At 43.9% G+C, this 26,351-nt stretch overlaps 3 protein-coding genes across 10 annotated transcripts in view; 1 reads left to right on the top strand and 2 right to left on the bottom strand.

The window, feature by feature from the left end:
- Positions 1-907: 907 nt before the first annotated feature.
- PSMA4 (proteasome 20S subunit alpha 4) lies at positions 908-10,538 on the bottom strand. Of its 7 annotated transcripts, none has more exons than XM_002759846.7 (9): positions 10,437-10,538; positions 9,050-9,075; positions 8,771-8,813; positions 8,343-8,505; positions 6,002-6,079; positions 5,609-5,697; positions 4,803-4,933; positions 3,588-3,711; positions 908-1,320 (listed from the first exon to the last, which is right to left on the bottom strand). In XM_002759846.7, the coding sequence occupies exons 2-9, from the start codon at positions 9,050-9,052 to the stop codon at positions 1,166-1,168; spliced, it is 786 nt and encodes a 261-aa protein (XP_002759892.3). In that variant the 5' UTR covers positions 9,053-9,075; positions 10,437-10,538; the 3' UTR covers positions 908-1,165. The 7 variants fall into 7 exon arrangements, with proteins under 7 accessions (XP_002759892.3, XP_078190145.1, XP_054095500.1 ...); XM_078334019.1 differs by lacking the exon at positions 10,437-10,538 and adding an exon at positions 10,025-10,206; XM_054239525.2 differs by lacking the exon at positions 10,437-10,538 and adding an exon at positions 10,141-10,206.
- Positions 9,679-26,351, top strand: part of LOC144577225 (uncharacterized) — a 21,916-nt gene continuing 5,243 nt past the window's right edge. Inside the window, exons 1-3 of the mRNA XM_078333165.1 lie at positions 9,679-9,710; positions 10,095-10,703; positions 22,582-22,732. Coding sequence (XP_078189291.1) covers positions 9,679-9,710; positions 10,095-10,703; positions 22,582-22,651 — 711 coding nt within the window. The 3' untranslated portion in view covers positions 22,652-22,732. The remainder of the gene's footprint in view (positions 9,711-10,094; positions 10,704-22,581; positions 22,733-26,351) is intronic.
- HYKK (hydroxylysine kinase) overlaps positions 22,831-26,351 on the bottom strand; it is a 27,406-nt gene continuing 23,885 nt past the window's right edge. For both annotated transcript variants that reach the window (XM_054239524.2, XM_002759845.6), the window contains one exon: positions 22,831-26,125. In XM_054239524.2, coding sequence (XP_054095499.1) covers positions 25,665-26,125 — 461 coding nt within the window. In that variant the 3' untranslated portion in view covers positions 22,831-25,664. The remainder of the gene's footprint in view (positions 26,126-26,351) is intronic.

Below are 26,351 nucleotides of genomic sequence, written 5' to 3'. Positions count from 1 at the left end.
CAAGAGATCGAGACCATCCTGGTCAACAAGGTGAAACTCCGTCTCTACGAAAAATACAAAAATTAGCTGGGTATGGTGGTGCATGCCTGTAGTCCCAGCTACTCGGGAGGCTGAGGCAGGAGAATTGTTTGAACCCAGGAGACGGAGGTTGCGGTGAGCCGAGATCGTGCCATTGCACTCCAGCCTGGCTAACAACAGCGAGACTCTGTCTCAAAACAAACAAACAAACAAACAAAAAAAACAAGAAACGTTACTATCTGGGTTCCGCCACAGGGCTTGAGTTGATATGGCATTATAAGTTGTAAAAGCTTGCTAGGTAATTCTACACTATTGTGCAACAAAAACTTCTTAAAGCTTTATTTAGCATTCCTAAGAATCACATGCAGAGCTTGTTAAAGAGATTGCTGGGTTCCACCCTCAGAGGTATTAATGAAGTAGATCTGGGATGGGACACCAGAATCTGCGCAGGTGATGCTCAAGCACCATGGCTACATGTTAAGTAGCACTGCCCTGTATCACTTCTATCACAAAGCCACAGAACCCAAAGGAACTCAGGTTGAACAAAGCCCAGCAACGGAGCCAGCAGTGTAACTGTTCTCATCTCTTCGTTTCACTTTTCCTCTGTGGCCTTAACTTCTCCTACACCTCATCTTCCACGCAGCTTGGTGGACAGCCTCTGTCCTATCTGCGAGAGCCTCATATCCACACATCAATCCTGGCTTTGCTCAGCCCACGTGTTCATCCTCGAACCAATCCCTGCAGACAGAGATGAATAATCTGGCCAGCCTGACGAATGTGCCCTTTTGGGAAAGGAGTGTAAGCCACAGCGTGCATAAAGCATGAAAAGACGATACTCGCCCTGTCAGTTTTGTATGTTTAACAATTACCACTACAGAGAATTTATGCCTTCATTTCCATTTTCCAAATTTTATTCCAAAAAAGGGGGATGTGTGTGGAAGATTAAGATGTCCACAGAAAGTAACCCTCATCATTACAATAAAGTATTCAATTGAACAGAAATGATAAGGACCCAATTCAGTATGTAATGTCCTATTTTCCCACTGCACCAGTTTAAAAAAAGTCAAAGCCTTCTTAGTGTGGAAGAGCAGGACAGCTTTTACACTGAAACGGTGCCCCAAATGAGTAACCGAATGTCTGATTTTGTCTATTTATCCTTTTCTTTCTGTTCTTTTTCTTTCTTCTCACGCTCAGCTTTAGCTTCTTCTTCCTCATGTTTTTTGATCAACTGTTCCACTTCTTTTTGTTTGAGAACTCTGATTACCGTCTTTCCATTCTCTCTTGTTAGTGTTGCAATTTCCACTAAAAACAAACACATACCTTTATTTGTATTGCAGGCAGGCAGGCATGCTTAGCAGACAAACTTACCAGGCACTCGTGGTTTCTGTTCATCACATCATTTAAACCTTAGTTCAGCACTCTCCTATGTCTTACACTTAATATTAGTATTCCTTTTTATGAGAACAAAATACCTTTGATCTTGTAATGTTTTAATTACAATTTTTACTTAAATAGCTTCACCTCACCCATCACAACTTTCTTAGCAGCCATTTTGTCACTCCCTTAGAAAAAGTATAATCGACCAATTGCTATTGCTGGCCTGCTATGAACCACAATTTCAGCCAGAATCTTCAACTGGTAATAACAGATTATTTTTTACGAACTTTGCAAGTCTTTTAAAAAAAAAAAAAAGGCTGGGTGTGGTGGCTCACGCCTGTTAATCCCAGCACTTTGGGAGGCCGAGGCAGGCAGATCACGAGGTCAGGAGATTGAGACCATCCTGGCTAACACAGTGAAACCCTGTCTCTACTAAAAATACAAAAAAATTAGCTGGGCATGGCGGCAGGCACCTGTAGTCCCAGCTACTCAGGAGGCTGAGGCAGGAGAATTGCTTGAACCTGGGAGGCAGAGATTGCAGTAAACTGAGATTGCGCCACTGCACTCTAGCCTGGGTGACAGAGTGAGACCCTGTCTCAAAAACAAAACAAAATTTAAAAAGGCATGAAATGGCCAAGAAAAGCAGACTAATACCTAAAGGGGAAGGAATTTTGTACCAGGGATATTGAGAAGTGTCTCCTTGAAATCGAGTGGAAGAAGACAACAGAAGGCAATCTGCATGTAAATGGCATTTTCTCTTTTTTTGTTGTTGTTGAGACGGAGTTTCGCTCTCGTTGCCCAGGCTGGAGTGCACTGGCACAATCTTGGCTCACCACAACCTGTGCCTCCCAGGTTCAAGCAATTCTCCTGCCTCACCCTCTCGAATAGCTGGGATTACAGACATGCACCACCATGCCTGGCTAATTTTTTGTATTTTCAGTAGAGAAGAGGTTTCACCATGTTGGCCAGGCTGGTCTCAAACTCCTGACCTCAGTTAACCCACCCTCCTTGATCTGGGGTTACAGGTGTGAGCCACCGTGCCTGGCCATAAGTGGCATTTTCTAAGGAACACCAGGAGCTAAACTGTCCTAATCTAAAGCGACATGTTAATTTACCACAGTTTCTTAAAAACATTTAGAAAGATTCCTTTTTTTTTTTTTTTTTTTGAGACGGAGTGTAGTGACACAATCTCGACTCACTGTAGCCTCCACCTCCGCCTCCCAGGTTCAAGTGATTCTCCTGCCTCAGCGTCCCGAGTAGCTAGGATTACAGGTGTGCACCACCACACCACACTAATTTTTGTATTTTAAAAGCAGAGACAGGGCTTCACCATGTTGGCCAGGCTGGTCTTGAACTCCTGGCCTCAGGTGATCTGCCCACCTTGGCCTTCCAAAGTGTTGGAAGTTACAGGTGTGAGCTACCACACCCAGTTGAAATATTCTTTTTTTGAGACAGAGTTTCACTCTTGTTGCCCAGGCTGGAGTGCAATGTTGCGATCTTGTCTTAGCTCACTGCAACCTCCGCCTTCCGGGTTCAAGTGATTCTCCTGCCTCAGCCTCCTGAGTAGCTGGAATTACAGGCATGTGCTACCACGCCCAGCTAATTTTTTGTACTTTTAGTAGAGACAGAGTTTCTCCACGTTAGTCAGGCTGGTCTCGAACTCCCAACCTCAGGTGATCTGCCCGCCTCAGCCTCCCAAAGTGCTGGGATTACAGGCATGAGCCACTGCACCTAGCCTGAAATATTGAACAAAGCATTTGGAATTGCTAACGTAAACTTAAAATAAGAGATTAGTAGATTCAAAAGAATAGGAGAGGGTATCACAACCCATGTAAATGTTGTATCTCTGGTAAAGAACACCAAACCTACGTACAAATATATAACTACATGCGTATGTTTTATCACACATACACACAAGCAAAGATATCATTGATGAGATTTGGTAACTGTTAACTAAAAGTAGCACGGTGCAGGATCTCTATCTGTGAGTACTGAGAATAGGGTGTCCACAATTTACCAATGTTGACCTTGGTCAACTCACTCACCCTCAGTAAGCCCTAGTGTCCTCGGTGAGAAGACAGGGATACCACCACCTAATTCATAAGGCTGCTGTTCCAACGAACTAGGATAACACGTTAAAATCTAACTCACTCAGTCTAACGGAGTGAATTAAAGGAGAGGACATGAATTACCTTTCTCAGCAGACAGTTTACTAACATCCATGGTCTTATTGAGCACTTTGATAGCTAAAGCCAGTGCTGACTTCAACGTCATTTCTCCTTCTTTGTAGTCTTGTTTCAACATTGACACAGCCGCCTATAAAACATGAATCGACATAGAATTTTAAGTTTTTACATTTTCTAGAAAGATGAATTGGTCTAGAAGAAAAATGCCTAAATAATTATTATAATGATTATTATTTGAGATGAAGTTTCGCTCTTGTTGTCCAGGCTAGAGTGTAATAGTGCAATCTCAGCTCACTGCAACCTACGCCTCCCAGGTTCAAGCAATTCTCCTGCCTCAGCCTCCCGAGTAGCTGGGATTACAGGCATGCGCCACCACACCCAGCTAATTTTGTATCTTTAGTAGAGATGGGGTTTCTCCGTGTTGGTCAGGCTGGCCTCGAACTCCTGATCTCAACTGATCCGTCTGCCTTGACCTCCCAAAGTGCTGGGATTACAGGAGGGAGCCACCATACCCAGCCTGAATTATTACTGGCATTACAAGTATAAACTTTTTTTTTTAAGACACTGGGGCTCACTCTGTTTCCCAGGCTGGAGTGCGGTGGCGTGATCTCAGCTCACTGTATCCTCAGCCTCCCCAGGCTCAGGTGATCCTTCTCCCACCTTGGCCTACCGGGTAGCTAGATTACAGGCACATGCCACAGCACCCAGCTAATTTTTGCATTTTTCGTAGAGATGGGGTTTTGCCATGTTGCCCAGGCTGGTCTCAAACTCCTGGGCTCAAGCAATTTGCCTGCCTCAGCCTCCTAAAGTGTTGGGATTACAGGCATGAGCCAGCATGCCTGGCCCATATAAAGAATTTTGATGACAGGCAAGGCAAACCCAACATGAGGTGAGAGGAGGGGGTACTGATGCTCTATAAAGTATCTCATCTCCCAAAGGGTCTGTGGAATTCAGGGGATCTGTAAACTAGGTTGTGAAACAAAATTACAACTTCTAATTACAACTCTTAATTGAAAACTGGCATTTAATTATTAACGTAGTTAACAAACCCCAGTATATTAGCTATACCAGCAATTCTGTCACCAACAGAAATCACAAATATTTCCATATCACGTTAAGGTTGTTGTAGCTACCGTCAAATACTGTTTATGTTCACCACTGCAAAATTACGGCAGTTATTAGACCTTCTGCTAGATTTTATAGCAAAACAAAAATACTCACAGCGCTATTATTTCCAATGCATGTGGCCTTCCATCCCCCGTAATTTCCACTAGGGTCACTCTGATAGAGCTGAAAGCCATAGTGCTTATCCCAGCCAATGTAGAGCAATGAAACACCAAAGGGACGTTTTCCTTTAACAAAGAAAAAAGCCAAATATATCAATAATCTAAATTTGGTATCACTATAGTTACTTGAGCTCAGTGAATGTAGCTAAACCCTTCTCTGTGAACTTAAGCATTCATAAACTGTTTTGTATTCTGGCTACCATAGATAAGCTCTATTACAAATTCCACTTTTGTTTCTAAGATTTGGACACAGCCAGGAGAGGGAATAGACAGAGGACCAGGGCTGAATTTCATTCTTATGTAAACAGCAGTTAGCTTCCAGATTTGAAAATGTTATCTTGGACTTTACATATCCTATTAATAAAACTATGGTAATTTACATGGCGGAGAAAACAGGTTCACTCATGAAACAAAAATGTAGGGATTTCTAGTGTTCTACGCCACTGTAAGATTAATATAGTTAACCGTAACATGTTAGTTTCAAATAGCTAGAAGGACATGGAAGGCTCCCAACACAACGAAGTGTTTGAGATGATGAATGTGCCAATTACCCTGATCTGATCATTGTATGTACTGAAACATTATGTACCCTATGAACATATACAATTATTATTTGCCAATTTAAAAAATTTAATTGAAAACAAAAGGGTCTATTTTTCAATTTTTTACTACCTCCAAAATGTTATAAGTCATAAAATGTCTTAACTTTTTGGGATAAAATTTTCAAAAAAAATTAAGTACCTCCAAATTGTGTATAAGCTTGTTTGATGTCACATAGTGCTGTAACCAACTGCTCACAAGGTATTGGCTCCTGATACTGTAATAAATACCTAGGACAAAGAGATTGGCACATTAGTTTTCTCTAAAACACAGACAGACTCTAAGGTAAATACTCTCTGAAAAGCAATCTTGCCATTCAGACAACTTAACAGTCGTTTGTAATTTGAAGGGGAGGTAACAAGTCAACATCCGAATATTCTCATAGTAAATAACATTTTGTTAAATTTGGTTAAAAAAAATCTGTAATTTTCAATTAAAATATTTTTAACGACTTTACTCTTTGCAAAAGTGAGCTCTCATTAGAAACATCAAAACTGATTTCTTTATCATCAGTTATACTATTTATGACCATACCTTTGAGCAATGAGCCTTAGTTCATTAGTCAGAACATTAGCATCAGAAGTTATGCCTGCCACACTGCAAGCCATGTCCCTTAAAGAAAAAAAGATATTGATCTGTAAGCAGGCAAGACATTTGTGAGGAGCGCTACAAGTATTAAAAAGCACCGAGTTCTACTAGATATTTACTACACTTGCTTCACAGCAGCTACTTCCTTCAGAAAAATCCTACAAAAGTTTTATTTTTGTAGGAGACATTTACTTGATGTCGTTCAACATCAAAGATAAACCAATGCACCCTTAAGTTCTTTAGTAGATGTATTTATCATTACCACCCAGTGAATAGGGTAACAGAATCAGCTCCAAGAAGCGAAAGTAAATCTCAAGATTTAGCAAGAAAGAATGAAAAGACAGGCCGGCCATAGTGGCTCATGTCTGTCATCTCAGCACTTTGGGAGGCCAAGGTAGATGGAGGGCTTGTGCCCAGGAGTTCAAGAACAGCCTGGGCAACATGGTGAAATCCCATCTTAACAAAAAATAAAGGGGCTGGGCGCGGTGGCTCATGCCTGTAATCCAAGCACTTTGGAGGCCAAGGCGGGCGGATCACCTGAGGTCGGGAGTTCAAGACCAGCCTGACCAACATGGTGAAACTCTGTCTTAAAAAAAATAAAAATAAAAATAAATAAATTGCTGGGTGTGGCAGTGCATACCTATAGTCTCAGCTACTTGGGAGGCTGAGGTGGGAGGATCACTTGAGCCCAAGAGGCAGAGGTTGCAGTGAGCCAAGATGGCATCACTGTACTCCACCCTGGGTGACAGAGCAAGAATCTGTCACGGGAAAAAAGATTTTGCTAGACAGTCAGACTGCTCTTGAGTAATATTCATTTCCTAAGGCCTGGCTTGACAGAGGTGACAGGGGACAATGACAGGAGGGTTAAAGCCTGTCTAGGAAAGCACAGAGCTATGCTCCTATTAGAAGTGTATTTCCCCCCCTTTTTTTTTTAAGATGGGGTTTCACCATGTTGGTCAGGATGGTCTTGAACTCCCGACCTCAGGTGATCCACCTGCCTTGGCCTCCAAAGTGTTTGGATTACAGGCGTGAGCCACCCCACCAGGCCGTATCTCCCTTTTTTTTTTTTTTTGGCTCATTTCCTGAGGGCTGCCCTGGCTTTCTTATAGCTGAGACTTGTGCTGTGACTATGCCTAGCCATGCCTGCCAGCTATTGAGTGGGCTCATCAGAGGCTCTGTGGAGGGGTGACACCACTCTGAACAACCGTATCAAAAGGCCCTGATAATCAGTGTTTACCAAGCCCACCACTGAAGGGAAAGGCTCTAATTAGCACAGCCAGCTCTCCATGAGCTGCAAAGTTCTGCAAATCCAAATATTATAAAAATCTCACAAAGTGTACAAGGTTTGGCTAAATTCTTCCCAGACCTCCAGAAGGCTTGTTCTTTAGTAAGATTCAGTATAGTGCAACAAAATCCCGTGTAGCTATTCTATTATTATTCTTATTTTTAAAGACAGGGTTTCACCATGTTGGTCAGGCTGGTCTTGAACTCCCGACCTCAGGTGATCCGCCTGCCTTGGCCTCCAAAGTGCTTGGATTATAGGCGTGAGCCACAATGCCCGGCCTCTGCGTAGCTATTCTAAACAATACTTTGAGGACCTACTATATGTCAAACACTATACTATTGTATTTAATTCATTTTATTTCATTAAACTGCCACAACCACTTTAGGAGGCTCTGGGGCCCAAAGAAATTAAATAATTGGGCTGGGCATGGCGTCTCATGCCTGTAATCCCAGCACTTTGCGAGGCCAAGGCAGGTGGATCACGAGGTCAAGAGATCGCGACCATCCTGGTCAACATGGTGAAACCCCGTCTCTACTAAAAACACAAAAAATTAGCTGGGCATGGTGGCGCATGCCTGTAATCCCAGCTACTCAGGAGGCTGAGGTAGGAGAACTGCCTGAACCCAGGAGGCGGAGGTTGCAGTGAGCCGATATCGCGCCACTGCACTCCAGCCTGGGTAACAAGAGCGAAACTCCGTCTCAAAAAAAAAAAAAAATTAAATAATTGGTGCAAGGTCACGTAGCCTGTATGGGTAAAGCCTGGACTTGAACCCAAATCTCTGTGACTAAATCTGTACCTTTATCATTACACAATGCTGGCTTCTCCACTAAGTGTTTGCTCTGCACGTAAAAGGATACCAGGCCTCAAAGAGGTTTCAAGCAAAATAAAGGTACAAGTTCAATTCTATGACATCACAGGGAAGAGCCCTCCCAAATTACATAGCTCCCACTTATGTGAGAAAGTGAGATATTTTTTAAAACTCTTTCCTAAAATCTCACTTACTCATTGAGTTTATAAATTTTTTCAGAAAAAAAGACTTCATCAAGAAGCTTGTGGATGTTGCGTCTCTCTGCTGCAAGCAAAACACCATCATTTGCTAAAATTCCCAAACAGGTGCCTGCATGTCCAATCGCTTCCATGGCATATTCAACTTGGTATAAGCGACCTACAAAACAAAAGCAGTGAGAAGCCAAGACTCTCCTCTGTGCTCTCGCATCACTGGCCCAAAAGAAATCAGCAGTGAAGCAAGCTAGAAACAAAAGTCCCACTTTTACTCTTCTAGGGTATAATCAATCTGGTGACCATAATTGCTTCAAAGAACAAAAGGGAGGAACTTTGCAACTACAAAAAGTTTGTACATTTTTTTTTCTGTAAAAGTCTAACACATTTTTTTTTTTAACTTGAGGCAGATTAAACAATTTCTATTTTACCTTCTGGAGAAAATATAGTGGTCCTGGAGTCATATCTTCGAGACTGCAAAGGAAAAACACACAAGTGATTCCTATCCACTGAAAGTAAGCCAGCTCCTGCAAGCCTACAAATCATCTTACAGAACCTATCCTGGCACATAAAGTTCAATGGGTGAGAGGAAACTGACAAGAAAGAAGGCGCCATCCCACTGCCTTCCTTTCATTTCAATTTCCCCACACAAGTCTGTAAACTGCGTACAATACTATTTATCAGGCAACAGTTTATTGGCATTAACTCACCATGTTTTCTGAACTTTATCTAGTTCCTGTAAAAAGAAAATCGGATCATCATTAAAATAAGATTCACAAATTAAAAACCATCTGCTGACTTTACAAATCTGTTTTATTTACTCCCTTTATTCAGCCAACAGTCAGGCATTATGCTAGATGCTGGAATACCAAAATGTGTAAAACCAATTCCTGTCCTGAAAAGCTAATACTGGCAGTTAGGTGACAGAGGCAGACATAGATTATAATGTAGAAAGAGGAACCGAGGGTAGGGTGGGAAAAGGGATGAAGAAAAATCAAGAAAGTATTTTTTGAGAAACCAATACAGAAAATGAAACTAAATCAAGAGGCAGCAGAGGCAGAAAAAAGGCCAAGAACCCTTGGGTCTAAGAGAAAGAACAGGGGAAGAAAGAGGGGAAGGGCATTCCAGATGGGGCAGAAAGTATGAACAAAGGGTACTGAGGCATGGTAACTTAGTGGGCATGAGACAAACTGCTGATCTTTGAAAAAATGTATAAATAAAAGCTAAGCAAGTATCCAAATCACGCGGGGCCTTGAATGCCAAGTGAAGAGGCTTAGGCCTTCTCCAGAGAGTGATCTGGGTCCTGAACTTGGGGCTGAAGGCGGTTATCTTGGGCAACATGAGTACCATTCGTGCAAAAGACAACACTGGGTACGCAGCGTTATTCGGTAGAAAAGCCTCAGTCCAAAGCCCACATTCCCAAATACTGGAATATAGGAAATGAAGCCTGGAAAGGTAAGCTGGAATCAAATCCTGGAGAGCCCGCGTGCCCACGTGAAAACTGAGTTTCATCTCTCAGTCAAGGGGCTCCTCTGAATGATTCCCAAGGGACACAGGAACTGATTGGCATTTTAAATGATCACTCAGGCTAGCGAGGCCGAGGGCAGCGAACTGGCTAAGACAGCTACAATAGGAAGGTGCAAAGGAAGGATGGCCCAGAGCAGAGAAGCAGGGAGGACACAGACACTCGCCGGGCGTTTCTGATTCGAGAGTAAGCGCAACTTTCTGTTGTCTCCACGCCTGACGCCGGCACAGCACGATCGTGAGTTCACCGGCACCGGGAGCGCTAACTTTCACGTACCGAACTCCCGGGGACGGAAGCCGCCCCGACTCCTCGATCCTGCCCACAGACCCCCGCCCTCAGCCCGCCCCCTCGCCGGGCCCCGCGTCCAGATTCGGCACCGGGAAGCCCCCAACGGCGGCCGGCGGGGGCCAGTCCCGGCGGCCGGTCCGTCACCGAGGAGGCGGTGCAGAGTCATCGTGCCCACAGCTCCTCGGCGGCGGCTGCAGCCGAGACCTACTGGCTAGCCGTTCACGAGCCCCGCCTGAGGAGCGAGCGGCCAAGCTTCTGCGGGCTCCTAGGGGGCAAAGGCTTACCAGAGGGAAGACCCTGAAGACTTGTGACGTCCACAGAGCCCTTAACTCCGCGGGAGAAAGATCACCAGCGCTGCCAGATTATCCGCTGCTAATATGGCCCCCGCACATGCGCAGAACCTCCGGGGAGGGGGCGGGACGGCTGAGGACGCGGAAGTTCTCCTTGCAGGGCGGAGTGAGAACCCTTGGCCCTCGTGGGAGCTGGGGCGCGAGGTGCGGGGACTCTGGGGCGCTGGAGCCCTCAGCAGGTGGAGAGGCTGCTGTGCTATGGTGAGGAGGGCACTAAGAGCGTAGCCAACCAGAGTGGAATTGCTGTATAGCTAATTTCCTTCTCCTACTCTTGGGGCTCTACTTTCACTTTCTCTTGACTATTCAGAGCTAGGATAACACATAGTGTGGACCTGCCTCTTAATTGCTATCATTCCTGTCCTGTTTCCCAAAACGGTTCCAACCATATCAGACTTCACCCGTCTCATCATCTCCCTTTTTCATTATGGCTTCCACTATTACTGCTGATGCATACACTTTTGGACATATAAATTATGATGAGGAAGGCTGGGCGGGGTGGCTCACGCCGGTAATCCCAGCACTTTGAAAGGAGGCCAAGGTGGGTGGATCACCTCGGGTCGGGAGTTCGAGGCCAGTCTGGTCAATATGGTTAAACCCCATCTCTACTAAAAATACAAAAATTAGCTGGGCGTGGTTGCAGGTGCCTGTAATCCTAGCTACTCAGGAGGCTGAGGCAGGAGAATCGCTTGAATTTGGGAGGTGGAGGTTGCAGTGAGCTGAGAGTACGCCACTTTACTCCAGTCTGGGCTGGAGTAAAGAGTGAGACTCCGTCTCAAAAGAAAAAAAAATAATAATGAGTGTCAGCACGGTGACTCACACCTGTAATTCTACGGCTTTGGGAAGCTGAGGCAGGAGGCTGGCTTGAGGCTAGGAGTTTGAGGCTGCAATGAGGTATGATTGCACCGCTGCACTCCAGCCTGGGTGAGAGATAAAGACTCTGGCTCTAAAAATTAAATTTAAAAAATTATAATCAGGTTCACACTTTGGGAATTTTCACCTTGGTCTCTCTCTGCTTTTCGCCAGTCAGAAAGGATTTCTCTGACCAGCATAGTTAAAGAAGTACCCTACCATCAGCATATACTCACAGCATTTTATCTTCTTTACTGAAGCTGTCATGCTTGTTTATGTGTTCATTATTCGTTACTCCACCCTTTTGCTCATTTAGCCTCTGTCCCTATGTAAACTATCTACTATTCATGTTTAGGTTTGTTCAGGTTAGAAGGTTGAGTAGATCTGGGTTCATATGAAGTCATCTGCTCACAACCTCTCCCAGAAAGCAGCCCTTTGGGCAGAATCTGTCCTCTTCATGTTGGGTGCAAAATTGTTGGGGGATCTGGGCTTTGAAAAGGAGATAGCTTGGAAGTAAGTTGCATTTTGAGATCTTGCCTATCGTCTCTGCTTTCCAAGCACACAGGGAAGTGAGCCAAGGCAAGGTGGCAGAGCCACATGCAGGTGGTGCTCTGAAAGCATCCTCAGGTGGTGTAACTTATGGTGTCTCTGAGGGCCCCTGCCTGCCACCTTATTTCATTCTGCACAATTCAGCGAACAGTAACTTTTTTTTTTTTTTTTGAGACGGAGTCTCGTTTTGTTACCCAAACTGGAGTGCAGTGGTACAATCTTGGCTCACTGCAACCTCCGCCTCCCTGGTTCAAGCGATTCTCCTGCCTCAGCCTCCCAAGTAGCTGGGATCACAGGTGCCCACCACCACACCCAGCTTATGTTTGGTCTTGAACTCCTGACCTCAGGTGATCCAGCCACTTCAGTCTCCCAAAGTGCTGGGGTTACAGGTGTGAGCCACTGCGCCCAGCTATGAACAGTAACTTTTAAGTGAGAGGTAGAATTTCTCAGGTGTAAAGAAGAGGGATTAGTTGAGAAAAAGGGCAAAAGACGAATGAGTCTGACAAGTGTGGGTGACTGAGTAGTTCTGTCTGGCCTGAACAGAGGAAATAATACAGGAGGTAAAGAAGGGAAGGCATTTGGGGCCAAAGTGCAGAGTGCCTTCAATGCCAGAATTTGTTTTGGTCAGTAATGGGAAGAGAGGATTAAAGTGATGTTTTTGGATAATGAGCCCTCAACGTCTCTCATCTCACGTGTTCCCCTTAGAATGTGCCACTGATGGTTCTCATTGGGAGGTTCTGTGTCCCCTTATTCTAAATCTGGGTGAGCCTGTGACTACAATGGAAGTTGTAGGTAACCCCCAATATAGGCACCGGGGAAGAAGAGCTAAGCAGAATCCTGGCACAATTAAGATCTGGAGAATATTGGCCAGGCGTGGTGGCTCATGCCTGTAATCCAAGCACTTTGGAGGCCAAGGGTGATCGGGCGGATCACCTGAGGTCGGGAGTTCAAGACCAGCCTGACCAACATGGTGAAACCCCGTCTTTTTAAAACAAAAAAAATTTAAAAAAAGGAAAAGAAAATAAAAAAGATCTGGAGAATATCTCAGTTTATAGCGTTACCACTCAGTTATTTCCATATATTTACAACTATATCTTAGTTCATAATTGGAGGAATGCCTAGAGTAGATGCAGTACAAAGCATGAATTAAGGAATAAGCAGCTTCTAATCGGAGGAGTGCCTACAGCAGATAGTGCAGAGCATGATTTAAGGGAAAAACAGTTACACCAGGACAAGAATCCATGGCCCAGGAGGCAGCATACAGTATCGTAAAGATACCCGCTGTATGGCAGGCTTGGGGCGAGAGCCACTCCTCCTGATAAAGGAGTTGTAGGACCTTGCTCCAGTTCTTGTGGAAGGCTGCCCTCAGACCGGCAATCGCACCCTGGTGACTGTGAACTTTATCAGCTCATGTTACTGTGCTGCTCGAAAAGCATTCCCGGAGAGAGGACTCAAGATGGCGCTGTGAGAATAACCCAGGATTGGAGCTCTTCTCGTTGAATCCGCAAACGGTGAGTCAGAGCGGCATTTCCAGACTGATCTTTGTTGCCCACAGAACGGGGAAACTCCCAAGTATAAAAAGACACGGGACGCCAGGCAGTAGGTCTGCCTGGCGAAGCCGGCAGCCGGGGCGGCGGCGGCCGGCCCTACCCAGCAATCCCCACAGGGCGCGCTTGTCCGGGTACCCTGTTGAACCGGCAACCTGAGACTTGAGAGGGCTGGACTTGAGACTGAACGAGACTTGGACAATAGGCCAGCCCAGGGGATTGCAGGGATTGGGATACCCAGTGGGACGAACAAAACCGCGATTTCAAACTATCCCGAGCAGACGGTCCGAGACGCTCTGTGGGGGAGGGGCGTCCACCACTACCAAGGCAACCCGCCCCAACTGAGATACACGCCCACTGCTGACGCAGCCAGCCGTTGCCGAGGCAACCTGCCCCAACTGAGATACACGCCCACTGCTGATGCAGCCAGCTGTTGCCGAGGCAACCCGCCCCAACTGAGATACACGCCCATTGCTGACGCAGCCAGCCGTTGCCGAGGCAACCCGTCCCTACTGAGATACACGCCCACTGCTGACGCAGCCTGCCATTGCTGAGGCAACACGCTACAACGAAGAGACTCCGCCGCAGGGCGTGGCGGAGACCACAGCAGAGCTGGCAGGAACAGCGCGAATCACACAATAGCAGGGCGGAGCCTCGGCAGCCAAACAGTGGCTAGTCTGCCTTCTAGCTGGGCAGGACACCTGATCGGACATCCAAAAATAAAGCCCAAACCCCTCAACACAGAGCATTTGAGAAAATTAAAAAAAAAAAAAAAAAGGGTTTTTTAATGAGCTCTGTTGCAGCAGAATCAAACATAGCAGCCTAACAGCCCTGAATGAACAACAGAGTGCACAGCTCAGCAATTAAACCCCTATAAAGTACAAACTGTCTCCTCAAGCAGCTCCCTGACCCCTCTATATCCAAAAGACTGACATTAGGCAGGCATCATCCTGGGATAAAGAGAGCAGAAAAAGAAACTGGTAGCATCCCTCGCTGTGCCACAGCTACTAGAGGTGCACCCCAGACAAACAGGGTCTGGAGCGGACCTCATCAGTCATACAGCGAAGGGGCTAGATTGGTAGAAGGAAAACCAAGCAACAGAAATACTTCATCATCAACATTCTGGGTGTCCACTCAGAGACCCAAACGAAAAGTCAGCAACTACGCAGACGACCAGCGGACAAATCCACAAACATGGGAAGAAACCAGCGCAAAAAGGAGGAAAACACCCAAAACCGGAACACCTCGCCTCCTAGAAAGGACCAAAACTCCTCACCAGCAAGGGAGCAAAGCTGGACGGAGAATGACTGTGACGAAATGACAGAATTAGACTTCAGAAGATGGATAATGAGAAACTTTTGTGAGCTAAAAGAACATGTATTAAATCAATGCAAAGAAACTAAGAACCTTGAAAAAAGATTTGAGAAAATGATAACAAGAATGGATACCTTAGAGAGGAATATGAATGAATTAAAGGAGCTGAAAAACACAATACGAGAACTTCGTGAAACATGCACAAGTTTCAATAGCCGAATTGACCAAGCAGAAGAAAGAATATCTGAAGTCGAAGACCAACTCAATGAAATAAAACGAGAAACCAAGATTAGAGAAAAAAGCGCAAAAAGGAATGAACAAAGTCTCCAAGAAATGTGGGACTATGTGAAAAGACCTAATCTACGTTTGATAGGTGTACCAGAAGGGGACGAAGAGAATGAATCCCAGCTGGAAAATACTCTTCAGGACATCATCCAGGAAAATTTCCCCCACCTAGCAAGACAAGCCAACACTCAATTGCAGGAAATACAGAGAACACCACAAAGATATTCCGCAAGAAGAGCAACCCCAAGGCACATCATCGTCAGATTCAACAGGGTTGAAATAAAGGAGAGAATACTAAGGGCAGCCAGAGAGAAAGGTCGGGTCACCCACAAAGGGAAGCCCATCAGACTCACAGCAGATCTCTCGGCAGAAACACTACAAGCCAGAAGAGAGTGGGGGCCAATATTCAACATTCTTAAAGAAAAGAACTTTCAACCCAGAATTTCATATCCAGCCAAACTGAGCTTCAGAAGTGAAGGAAGAATAAAATCCTTTGCGAACAAGCAAGTACTCAGAGATTTTGTCACCACCAGGCCTGCTTTACAAGAGCTCCTAAAAGAGGCACTACACATAGAAAGGATCAATCAGTACCAGCCATTCCAAAATCACACTGAATGCTAAAGAGCTTCAACATAATGAAGAATCTACAACAACTAACAGGCAAAACAACCACTTAGCATCAAAATGGCAGTATCAAATTCACACATAACAATATTAACCCTAAATGTAAATGGACTAAATGCACCAATCAAAAGACACAGACTGGCAAATTGGATAAAAATCCAAAACCCATCAGTGTGCTGTATCCAGGAAACCCATCTCACATGCAAGGATACACAACGGCTCAAAATAAAGGGATGGAGGAAGATTTACCAAGCTAATGGAAAGCAAAAAAAAGCAGGAGTTGCAATTCTCATCTCTGATAAAATAGACTTTAAAGCAACAAAGATCAAAAGAGACAAAGAAGGCCATTACATAATGGTAAAAGGATCGATACAACAAGAAGAGCTAACGATCCTAAACATATATGGACCCAACACAGGAGCACCCAGATACATAAGGCAAGTTCTTAATGACTTACAAAAGGACTTAGACTCCCACACAATAATAGTGGGAGACTTTAACACTCCACTGTCAATACTAGACAAATCAACCAGACAGAAAATCAACAAGGATACCCAGGGCTTGAACTCAGACCTGGAGCAAGCAAACCTGGTGGACATTTACAGAACTCTCCACCCCAAATCCACAGAATACACATTCTTCTCAGCACCACATCACACCTACTCTAAAATTGACCACATAATTGGAAGTAAAGCACTGCTCAACAAATGCAAAACAACTGAAATCATAACAAACAGCCTCTCAGACCATAGTGCAATCAAGTTAGAACTCAGAATTCAGAAACCAACCCAGAACCGCACAGCTTCATGGAAACTGAACAACTGGCTCTTGAATGTTGACTGGGTAAACAACGAAATGAAGGCAGAAATAAAGGAGTTCTTCGAAACCAATGAGAACGAAGACACAACGTGCCAGAACCTCTGGGACACATTTAAAGCAGTCTCTAGAGGAAAGTATATAGCAATAAGTGCCCATATGAGGAGAATGGAGAGATCCAAAATTGACACCCTATCGTCAAAATTGAAAGAGCTAGAGGAGCAAGATCAAAAAAACTCAAAACCCAGCAGAAGACAAGAAATTACTAAGATCAGAGCTGAGCTGAAGGAAATTGAGACACGAAAAACTCTTCAAAAAATCAATAAATCCAAGAGCTGGTTTTTTGAAAAGATCAACAAAATAGACAGACCACTAGCCAGATTGATTAAAAATAAAAGAGAGAACAACCAAATAGATGCAATAAAAAATGATAAAGGGGAAATCACCACAGATTCCACAGAAATTCAAACCATCATCAGAGAATATTACAAACAACTCTATGCACATAAACTAGTAAACCTGGAAGAAATGGATAAATTCCTGGACTCCTGTGTCCTCCCAAGCCTAAACCAGGAGGAAGCTGAAACTATGAACAGACCAATAACAAGGTCTGAAGTTGAGGCAGCAATTAAGAGCCTACCACACAAAAAAAGCCCAGGTCCAGACGGGTTCACAGCCGAATTCTACCAGACACACAAGGAGGAGCTGGTACCATTCCTTCTAAAACTATTTCAAACAATCCAAAAAGAGGGAATCCTTCCCAAATCATTTTATGAGACCAACATCATCCTGATACCAAAACCCGGCAGAGACCCAACAAGAAAAGAAAACTTCAGGCCAATATCCATGATGAACATAGATGCAAAAATCTTCAATAAAATATTGGCAAGCCGATTGCAACAGCAAATCAAAAAACTTATTCATCATGATCAAGTAGGATTCATCCCGGGGATGCAAGGCTGGTTCAACATACGCAAGTCTATCAACGTAATTCACCACATAAACAGAACCAAAAACAAAAACCACATGATTATCTCAATTGACGCAGAGAAGGCATTTGACAAAATTCAACAGCCCTTTATGCTAAAAACCCTCAATAAACTCGGTATCGATGGAACGTATCTCAAAGTAATAAAAGCTATTTATGACAAACCAACAGCCAATATCATACTGAATGGGCAAAAACTGGAAGCATTCCCTTTGAAATCTGGCACTAGACAAGGATGCCCTCTCTCACCACTCCTATTCAATATAGTACTGGAAGTTCTAGCCAGAGCAATCAGGCAAGAAAAAGAAATAAAGGGTATTCAAATAGGAAAGGTGGAAGCCAAATTGTCTCTATTTGCAGACGACATGATAGTATACCTAGAAGACCCCATTGCCTCAGCCCAAAAACTCCTGAAACTGATAAGCAACTTCAGCAAAGTCTCAGGATATAAAATCAATGTGCAAAAGTCACAAGCATTCGTCTACACCAATAACAGACTTAAAGAAAGCCAAATCAAGAGCTAACTGCCATTCGCAATTGCTACAAAAAGAATAAAATACCTTGGAATACAACTCACAAGGAACGTAAGGGACCTCTTCAAGGAGAACTACAAACCACTGCTCAACGAAATCAGAGAGGACACAAACAGATGGAGAAACATTCCATGTTCATGGTTAGGAAGAATTAATATCGTGAAAATGGCTATACTGCCCAAAGTAATTTACAGAATCAACGCTATCCCCATCAAGCTACCATTGACTTTCTTCACAGAACTGGAAAAAACCACCATGAACTTCATATGGAACCAAAAGAGAGCCCGCATAGCCAAGTCAATTCTAAGCAAAAAGAACACAGCGGGGGGCATCACACTACCGGATTTCAAACTATACTACAAGGCTACAGTAATCAAAACAGCATGGTACTGGTACCAAAACAGAGATATAGACCAATGGAACAAAACAGAGGCACCGGAGGCAACACAACATACATACAACTATACAATCTTTGATAAACCTGACAAAAACAAGCAATGGGGCAAGGATTCCATGTTTAACAAATGGTGTTGGGAAAACTGGCTAGCCATGTGCAGAAAGCAGAAACTGGACCCCTTCCTGATACCTTACACTAAAATTAACTCCAGATGGATTAAAGACTTAAACATAAGACCTGGCACCATAAAAACCCTAGAAGGAAATCTAGGCAAAACTATCCAGGACATAGGAGTAGGCAAGGACTTCATGAACAAAACACCAAAAGCATTGGCAACAAAAGCCAAAATAGACAAATGGGACCTAATCAAACTCCACAGCTTCTGCACGGCAAAAGAAACAGTCACTAGAGTGGATCGGCAACCAACAGAATGGGAAAAAATTTTCGCAGTCTACCCATCTGACAAAGGGCTGATATCCAGAATTTACAAAGAACTCAAACGGATTTACAGGAAAAAAACAAACAAGCCCATTCAAAAGTGGGCAAAGGATATGAACAGATACTTTACGAAAGAAGACATATATGAGGCCAACAATCATATGAAAAAATGCTCATCGTCACTGGTCATCAGAGAGATGCAAATCAAAACCACATTGAGATACCATCTCACGCCAGTTAGAATGGCAATCATTAAAAAATCTGGAGACAACAGATGCTGGAGAGGATGTGGAGAAAAAGGAACACTTTTACACTGTTGGTGGGAGTGTAAATTAGTTCAACCATTGCGGAAGACAGTGTGGCGATTCCTCAAGGCCTTAGAAATAGAAATTCCATTTGACCCAGCAATCCCATTACTGGGTATATATCCAAAAGACTATAAATCGTTCTACTATAAGGACACATGTACACGAATGTTCATTGCAGCACTGTTTACAATAGCAAAGACCTGGAATCAACCCAAATGCCCATTGATAATAGACTGGATTGGAAAAACGTGGCACATATACACCATGGAATATTATGCAGCAATCAGAAATGATGAGTTCGTGTCGTTTGTAGGGACATGGATGAATCTGGAGAACGTCATCCTCAGCAAACTGACACAAGAACAGAAAATGAAACACCGCATATTCTCACTCATAGGTGGGTGATAAAAAATGAGAACACATGGACGCAGAAAGGGGAGTACTAAACACTGGGGTCTATTGGGGGAAAAAGGGGAGGGCCAGTGGGAGGGGGAGGTGGGGAGGGATAGCCTGGGGAGAAATGCCAAATGTGGGTGAAGGGGAGAAGAAAAGCAAAGCACACTGCCATGTGTGTACCTACGCAACTGTCTTGCATGCTCTGCTCATGTACCCCAAAACCTATAATCCAATAAAAAATTAAAAAAAAAAAAAAAAGAAAAGCATTCCCCTATAGAACTCATTGGAAGCTGCCAGCAGGTGGCGTAGACCCTGACAGCTCTGTCACTGCTATGTGACTTAAGGCATCCTCCTATAAATCTTCTTAGTAGCTTGCCCACAGATAGAGGTGTTGCACACTGCACCCCCTTCATTGTGCACGGCCCACCTCCATGCCTCGGTAACCCAATTGGGGTGGACCCCTTGCTGCACACTGTCCACCTCCTAGCCTAGGTGACCTAATGGGGGTGGACCCCATGTTTTATTGGTCACGACCCTATCACTGTCCTTAAAGATGACTTCACTCACTGCCCTGCCCCCTAACCTGTACACAATAAATACTCATGCTTCTGAACATTCGGGGCCTTGCCTGACTCTGCTCATAGGTGGTGTATCCCCTCTAGCCCAGCTGCATTTTCCTTGTACTTCTATGTCCTGTCTCTTTATTTCTTGGATCCTGCGCCTCAGCACAGCATAAGGGCCACCCCACAACCCTGTGGGCCATCAGCTCTACAGGAAGTGAGATCATGTGACTTCAAAGAGCAAGTCACAAAAGATGTTGTGGTTCTGTCTTGTCCTCTTGGGATGGACGTTCTTGGGACCCTGGCACTTTGCTATGAGGAAGCAAAGACCACATGGAGAGACGTTGGCCAGCAGCCTAGATGAAGTCCCAGTGTCACCTGCCAGACAGGTGAGTGAAGATTCCTCCAGATGATTCTAGTACCCAGTTGTAACCAGGCAGCTTAGCTCCCGACTGCATTAAAAAAAGTTTTCCCTTTTTCCTTTGGTTTAAAGACATAACCTTGAAGCAAACTGTAGAAGCCTTTTACTAACTCATCATACATACTCCCTTCACATTTATCTGTCTACTAGTATCTAACTATGTGTCTTAGAAGTTCCAGGAGTCAGTCCTGACAGACACAGACCAAGTCTGGAGACCCAGCTGCAAAGTTCCAGAGATTACTGCAAGGCAGCCAGGTAACAGCCTGGCCATTGTTGAAATGACATAAGCCCAGGGCCCAGGTGAACCAGGACCCAAGACAGCCACCAGAACGATACACACAGATGCTACTCAGCCCAGTTCTTGCATGCCTTCCTTATCAAGTTTTCTCTTTTTAAACCCCTGTCTTCTCCCTAAAATAGAAGCTGTTAATTTGGATAGGAATCTGACTGCCTTCCCTTCACTAGTTTTTGTTAATAAGTTCTATCTCTCTACCAGACTGTACCCTTGTTAACTGGCCTCTGTAAGAAGCGAGTGTTTGGTTACACAGTGATTGAGTCTCTTGCAGGCAGGCATCAAGTGAAGATTCAAGTCTTCAAGCCTTCAAGTCTTCCCAGTGGAGGCCCCAGCATTGGGGAACAGAGACAGACTGTCCCAGGGGCTGTATGAATTCATGACTGCCAGAAACCATAAACTAATAAAATTATTGAAGTTTTTTTTTTTTTGAGATGGAGTCTCACCCTGTCCCCCAGGCTGGAGCAATCTCTGCTCACTGCAACCTCCACCTCCTGGGTTCAAGTGATTCTCCTGCCTCAGCCTCCTGAGTAGCTGGGATTACAGGCACTCGCCACCACACCCAGCTAATTTTTTTGTATATTTAGTAGAGATGGAGTTTTGTCATTTTAGACAGGTTGGTCTTGAACTCCTGACCTCAGGTGATCCACCCACCTTGGCCTCCCAAAGTGCTGGGATTATAGGCATGAGCCACTGTGTCCAGCCGAAAATGATTGAAATTTAAGCCATGAATTTTTTGGCCATCATATAGCAATATATGTAACCAGAGATTTTTGTTTTTTTCTGTGAGACAGAGTTTCGCTCCGTTGCCAGGCTGGAGTTCAGTGGCATGATCTCGGCTCACTGCAACCTCCACCTTGCGGGTTCAAGTGATTCTCCTGCCTTAGCCTCCTGAGTAGCTGGAACTACAGGCACACCACCATGCTTGGCTAATTTTTGTATTTTTAGTAGACACAGGGTTTCACCATGTTGGCCAGGATAGTCTCAATCTCTTGACCTCGTGATCCACCCACCTTGGCCTCCCAAAGTGCTGGGATTATAGGTGTGAGTAACCAGAGTTTTTATCTGCTTTATATCATGAAGTTAGATATAGGGAGGTTAGGGAGACTAAGAACTAGAAAGTAAAGTTCTGTTGTAGTCCAGAGGGGTTAAAAGTCTGGACAGAAGAAGGCACTTGCAAGAGCAAAGAGTCTTTGCCAGACATATGGTATTGCTTCCTGAATCTGGAACTGGGTTTTCTCCACGTTGTTTGGAAGGACCCGGTCCTGGCACCTGTAGTGGTGTGTTCATTCTTATATTTATTCAACAGATCTTTAATGGGTCTTCTAATGGCCTGGCATGGTGCTAGGTCCTGAAGGTAAAGTAAAATAAATATTTAATTTATTCATTGTCTTAGGGTTTTCCAGAGAAATGGAATCAGTGGGATGGATGGATGGATAGGTAGATAAACAGGAGGGGATTTATTATGGAAATAAGTTATGGAGGCTTAGATGTCCCAAGATATGCTGTTTGTAAGCTGAAGAACCAGTGAGGCCAGTGACGTGTTTCAGTCTGAGTCTAAAGGCTTGAGAACCAGAGGAGTGCATGGTGTAACTCTCAGACTGAGGCTGATTACCTGAGAACCTGAGGGGCTGCTCATTAAGTCCCGGACTTTGAAGGCCAAGAACCTGGAGTTTTGATATCTGAGGGCAAGAGAAGGTGGCTGTCCTGGGAGAGACTGAATCCATCTTTCCCTTTTTTTTTTTTTTTTTTTTCTATCCAGGTCCTCAACAGATTGGATGATGCCCACCCACATTGGTGAGGGGGATCTTCCTTACTCAGCTACTGATTGAAATGCCAGTCTCTTCTGGAAACTTCTGCACAGAATGCTCAGGAATAATACTTTACTACCTATCTCCGTTTCCCTTAATCAGGCAAGTTGACACCTAAAACGAACCATCACAGCCACCAAAGAGTTTATATAAACCACATGAAATTGATTGATTGGACACAAGTTAGAACAAACACCGAATAGTAAAATATCAATGTAATGTAGCATGTAAACATCAAAACAGTGGTCAGCAATATTTGCATTGGGAATATCCATGTAAGCAGGAGCAATCAAGAGGGAAATCTATAGAGTTTCATCAACTTCGAGGATGAACACTGGTCTGGAAATGAAACCCAAGCTTTAGTCCATTTTTCTGGTCCCCAGTTTTTAGCTTGAATGGTCAACCTAGATAAAAACCACAGTCCCTTAAATCTGAGAAATGAAAGTGCTTTCATGTGAATGATCTCATTTGTTCCTCCCTGTGTGTGTGTGTGTGTGTGTGTGTGTGTGTGTGAGCGCACAGCAGAGACAGGAGAGGGAGAGAAAGTACCATGGAACTTTGTGGTGGTGAAGAGCATGGTCTGCATCAGAAAGACCTGATTTAAGCCCTGGCTCTCTTTGAGCAAATTATTTTTACTTTTTCAGCTGCTATTTCCTTATCTGAAAATCCGGATTAATTGTAACAGCACTTCTCTCATGAGTTTGTTGTAAAAATTAAATGAGCTAATGTGGGTAAAATACTTCAGTGCCGAATAAATGTTGGCTTTTATCATATATTGTTAAAAACAACACTGGCCAGTTATGATTAGGGAGGCCAAGGCAGGAAGATTGCTTGAGTTCAGGGGTTTGAGACCAGCCTGGGCAACATAGTGAGACCCTATCTCTACAAAAAAGATTAGCCAGGCATGGTGGCACATGCCTGTAGTCCCAACTACTCAAGAGGCTGAGGTGGGAGGATCGCTTGAGTCCAGGAGACAGAGGTTGCAGTGAGCTGTGATCATACCACTGCACTCCAGCCTGGGTGACAGCCAACCTGTCTCAAAAAAGCAAACCAAAAAACCCAAACCAAAAAAAAAATCCAGGAAAGACAGATTTCTAAAATTTGATGATTGTAAAAATCAGTAAGGCTCACTGAATATAAGAGAGGCAAGCAAAAAATTACTCTAATATTCTGAGTTTGGGTAACCTGGAATATGGTTCCTTTATTGAGTAAACATTTACTGAGTCCTATGTGCCACGCACTGTGTTAAGTACTTGGCACTATTCTCTTGTGAAATCTTCGCAATAAACTCAATTAATTCTGTGAGATAGGTGTTACCCCAGTCTCCACAAAAAGTTAAAAGAATTAGCTGGGCATGGTGGCACATGCCTGAAGTCCCAGCTACTAGGGAGGCTGAGGTGGGAGGATCAACTGAGCCCAGGAGGTTGAGGCTGCAGTGAAACCCTGCCTCAAAAAAAAAAAAAAAGAAATGAAATGAAAATGAGGGACAAAGCTGTGAAAAATGAACCATATAAGACAATTTAGAGAAACATCTAGTTTGGGAAGACTAGGTAGATAGTAGGTAGGTAGACACACAGATGGAGCTAGAGTCAATGTCTGTTCATATATACAGAGAGAACTATTGAGAGGGAATGGCCAGGGTTCTAGATTTGAGTTCTCTGTAGAAAATGAGTAGTTGAAACCGTAAGAATAGTAAACAGCCAGCCGGGCACAGTAGCTCACGCCTGTAATCCCAGCACTTTGGGAGGTTGAGGCAGGTGAATCACAAGGTCAGGAGTTTGAGACCAGCCTGGCCAACATGGTGAAATCCTGTCCCTACTAAAAGTACAAACATTAGCCAAGCATGGTGGTAGGTACTTATAATCCCAGCTACTTGGGAGACTGATGCAGGAGAATCACTTGAACCTGGGAGGCAGAGGTTGTAGTGAGCGGAGATCACGCCACTGTATTCCAGCCTGGGCAACAGAGCCAGTCTCCGTCTCAAAAAAAAAAAAAAATAGTAAATAGCCATTTACTATATCATGCTAAAGGAGACATGAAGAGAAATCAGTGAAGGAAACACAGTGAAATAACTTGAGCCAAGTATACAGTGAGCTTCAGTCTACCCAATCTCCTTCACAGTCATACAAAAATAAGCAAATAACAGAGAATTTAAACAGCTATGCTTAAGGAGGTTCCTAGTATCAGTCTGAAAGTAACCATTATACTTAGGTAGCTCAGGGGTTAGTGGCCTTGCCTGGATGTCATTATTTGCTTCCTTGCAGTTCCAGGGTCTTCTGCCACCTACCTCTGGAGTTCTACTTTCAGCTACCCTCTCAAACAAGTTAAAAATTTTCTCCAAGATGCTGGCTGTGCTTTCTCCTACAACACCTTAGTGTGTGCCTTCTCCATCCTTTCTTCTAGCACATATTTATTTTCAGATATTTTTAAAGAGCTCTCTGTGGGAAAGGCACTATAGTAGCAGGTGTGATAAGAAGGGATGAGGAGACAAAAGTAAGTTTCACATGGTCTCTGCCCTCAAACGGCTCTCGGGCAAGAGGACTGCACAACCATGATCCATTATACAAAGTGATGGGCCACGAAAAAGACACAGTGCACTGGGATTCTAGAGAAAGGAGAGATGAGAGGAGGTTTCATAGAACTGGTAGTATGTTAGCTAGATGAGTATGTTATATCCAGATATTTAAAATATGTCACTATATCTGTCTACAAATATATATATATCATTTTTAAAGTTTAAAAAAGTCATTAATCCCAGGGCTGGAACAGATCTTGCTAGATTTATCTGATTCAAATGGTACCATTATGCGTGATTTATAGACATGGCAAGTGAGACTCTCATAAAAATATGCTTACTCGTGGTACTTTGGTGAGTTTTAAAAAACCGTCATGAGATTTCATGCGCTCTTAGTCAGAACTGATCCATTCCATCAACTGATTTTTAACTGTGCAGCAAAATCCTTCCTAAAATTTGATTTGTTCCTATTTTAATTACCCAAGTTAGAGTGAACTTTTAGTCACGTGGAGATCTCAGTCACATGGAGATCCTAGATTCATAGGATTTGGCAGTTTCAAACCAGATTGCTTCTACAGCTTTCTGACCCATGTCAAACATTTGCTGTAAGTGTTTCCAGCCAGTTTTTGCAGTAACCATGAGATAGTCTTTGTTCTCTGGGTATAGCTGGCAAGAGTATGCGGCCATGACAAGCGACTGACAAAAACGACTGCATACAAGTAAAAACAAAGCACTCCTCTCTACAGCTGTCAGTGGGGTGACACTTTCAAACCCTGCAAGGACGTGACCTCCTACTTGTATAGGACTCTTGCTTTCAATCATCATGTACATGATGGTAATTGCCACTTCAAACACATAGTAGCCGTAGCTCATGTCATCAAAGTCTAAAATCCCAGACACCTTATATTCAGTAGCTCCAGAGGCTGACTTGCTGGACTCCGTTAAAATATTGTGGTCATTAAGATCTCCGTGATTGATACCTGAAAGTAGAAAACCATGTAAAAACAGTTATTGACTATCCCAGTTTATTCCCCTTCCATTTCTCTTTCACAGGCAAAACCATTCAGATAATTTGATAAGCAGTCAGAGATAAAGGGCAGTCAGAGATAAAGGGCCAGGCCCAATTTTTCTTGAAATAAAATAATTTCCTCTGAAAAGAATAAAAGCAGTTAATTTGGGATTGTTTTGGTTTTGCTTCTCATCAGT

This window comes from Callithrix jacchus, chromosome 8, assembly GCF_049354715.1.
Source record: "Callithrix jacchus isolate 240 chromosome 8, calJac240_pri, whole genome shotgun sequence".
In the NCBI taxonomy this organism is placed as follows: Eukaryota; Metazoa; Chordata; class Mammalia; order Primates; family Cebidae; genus Callithrix; species Callithrix jacchus.
This window is presented reverse-complemented; position numbering and strand designations above follow the sequence as displayed.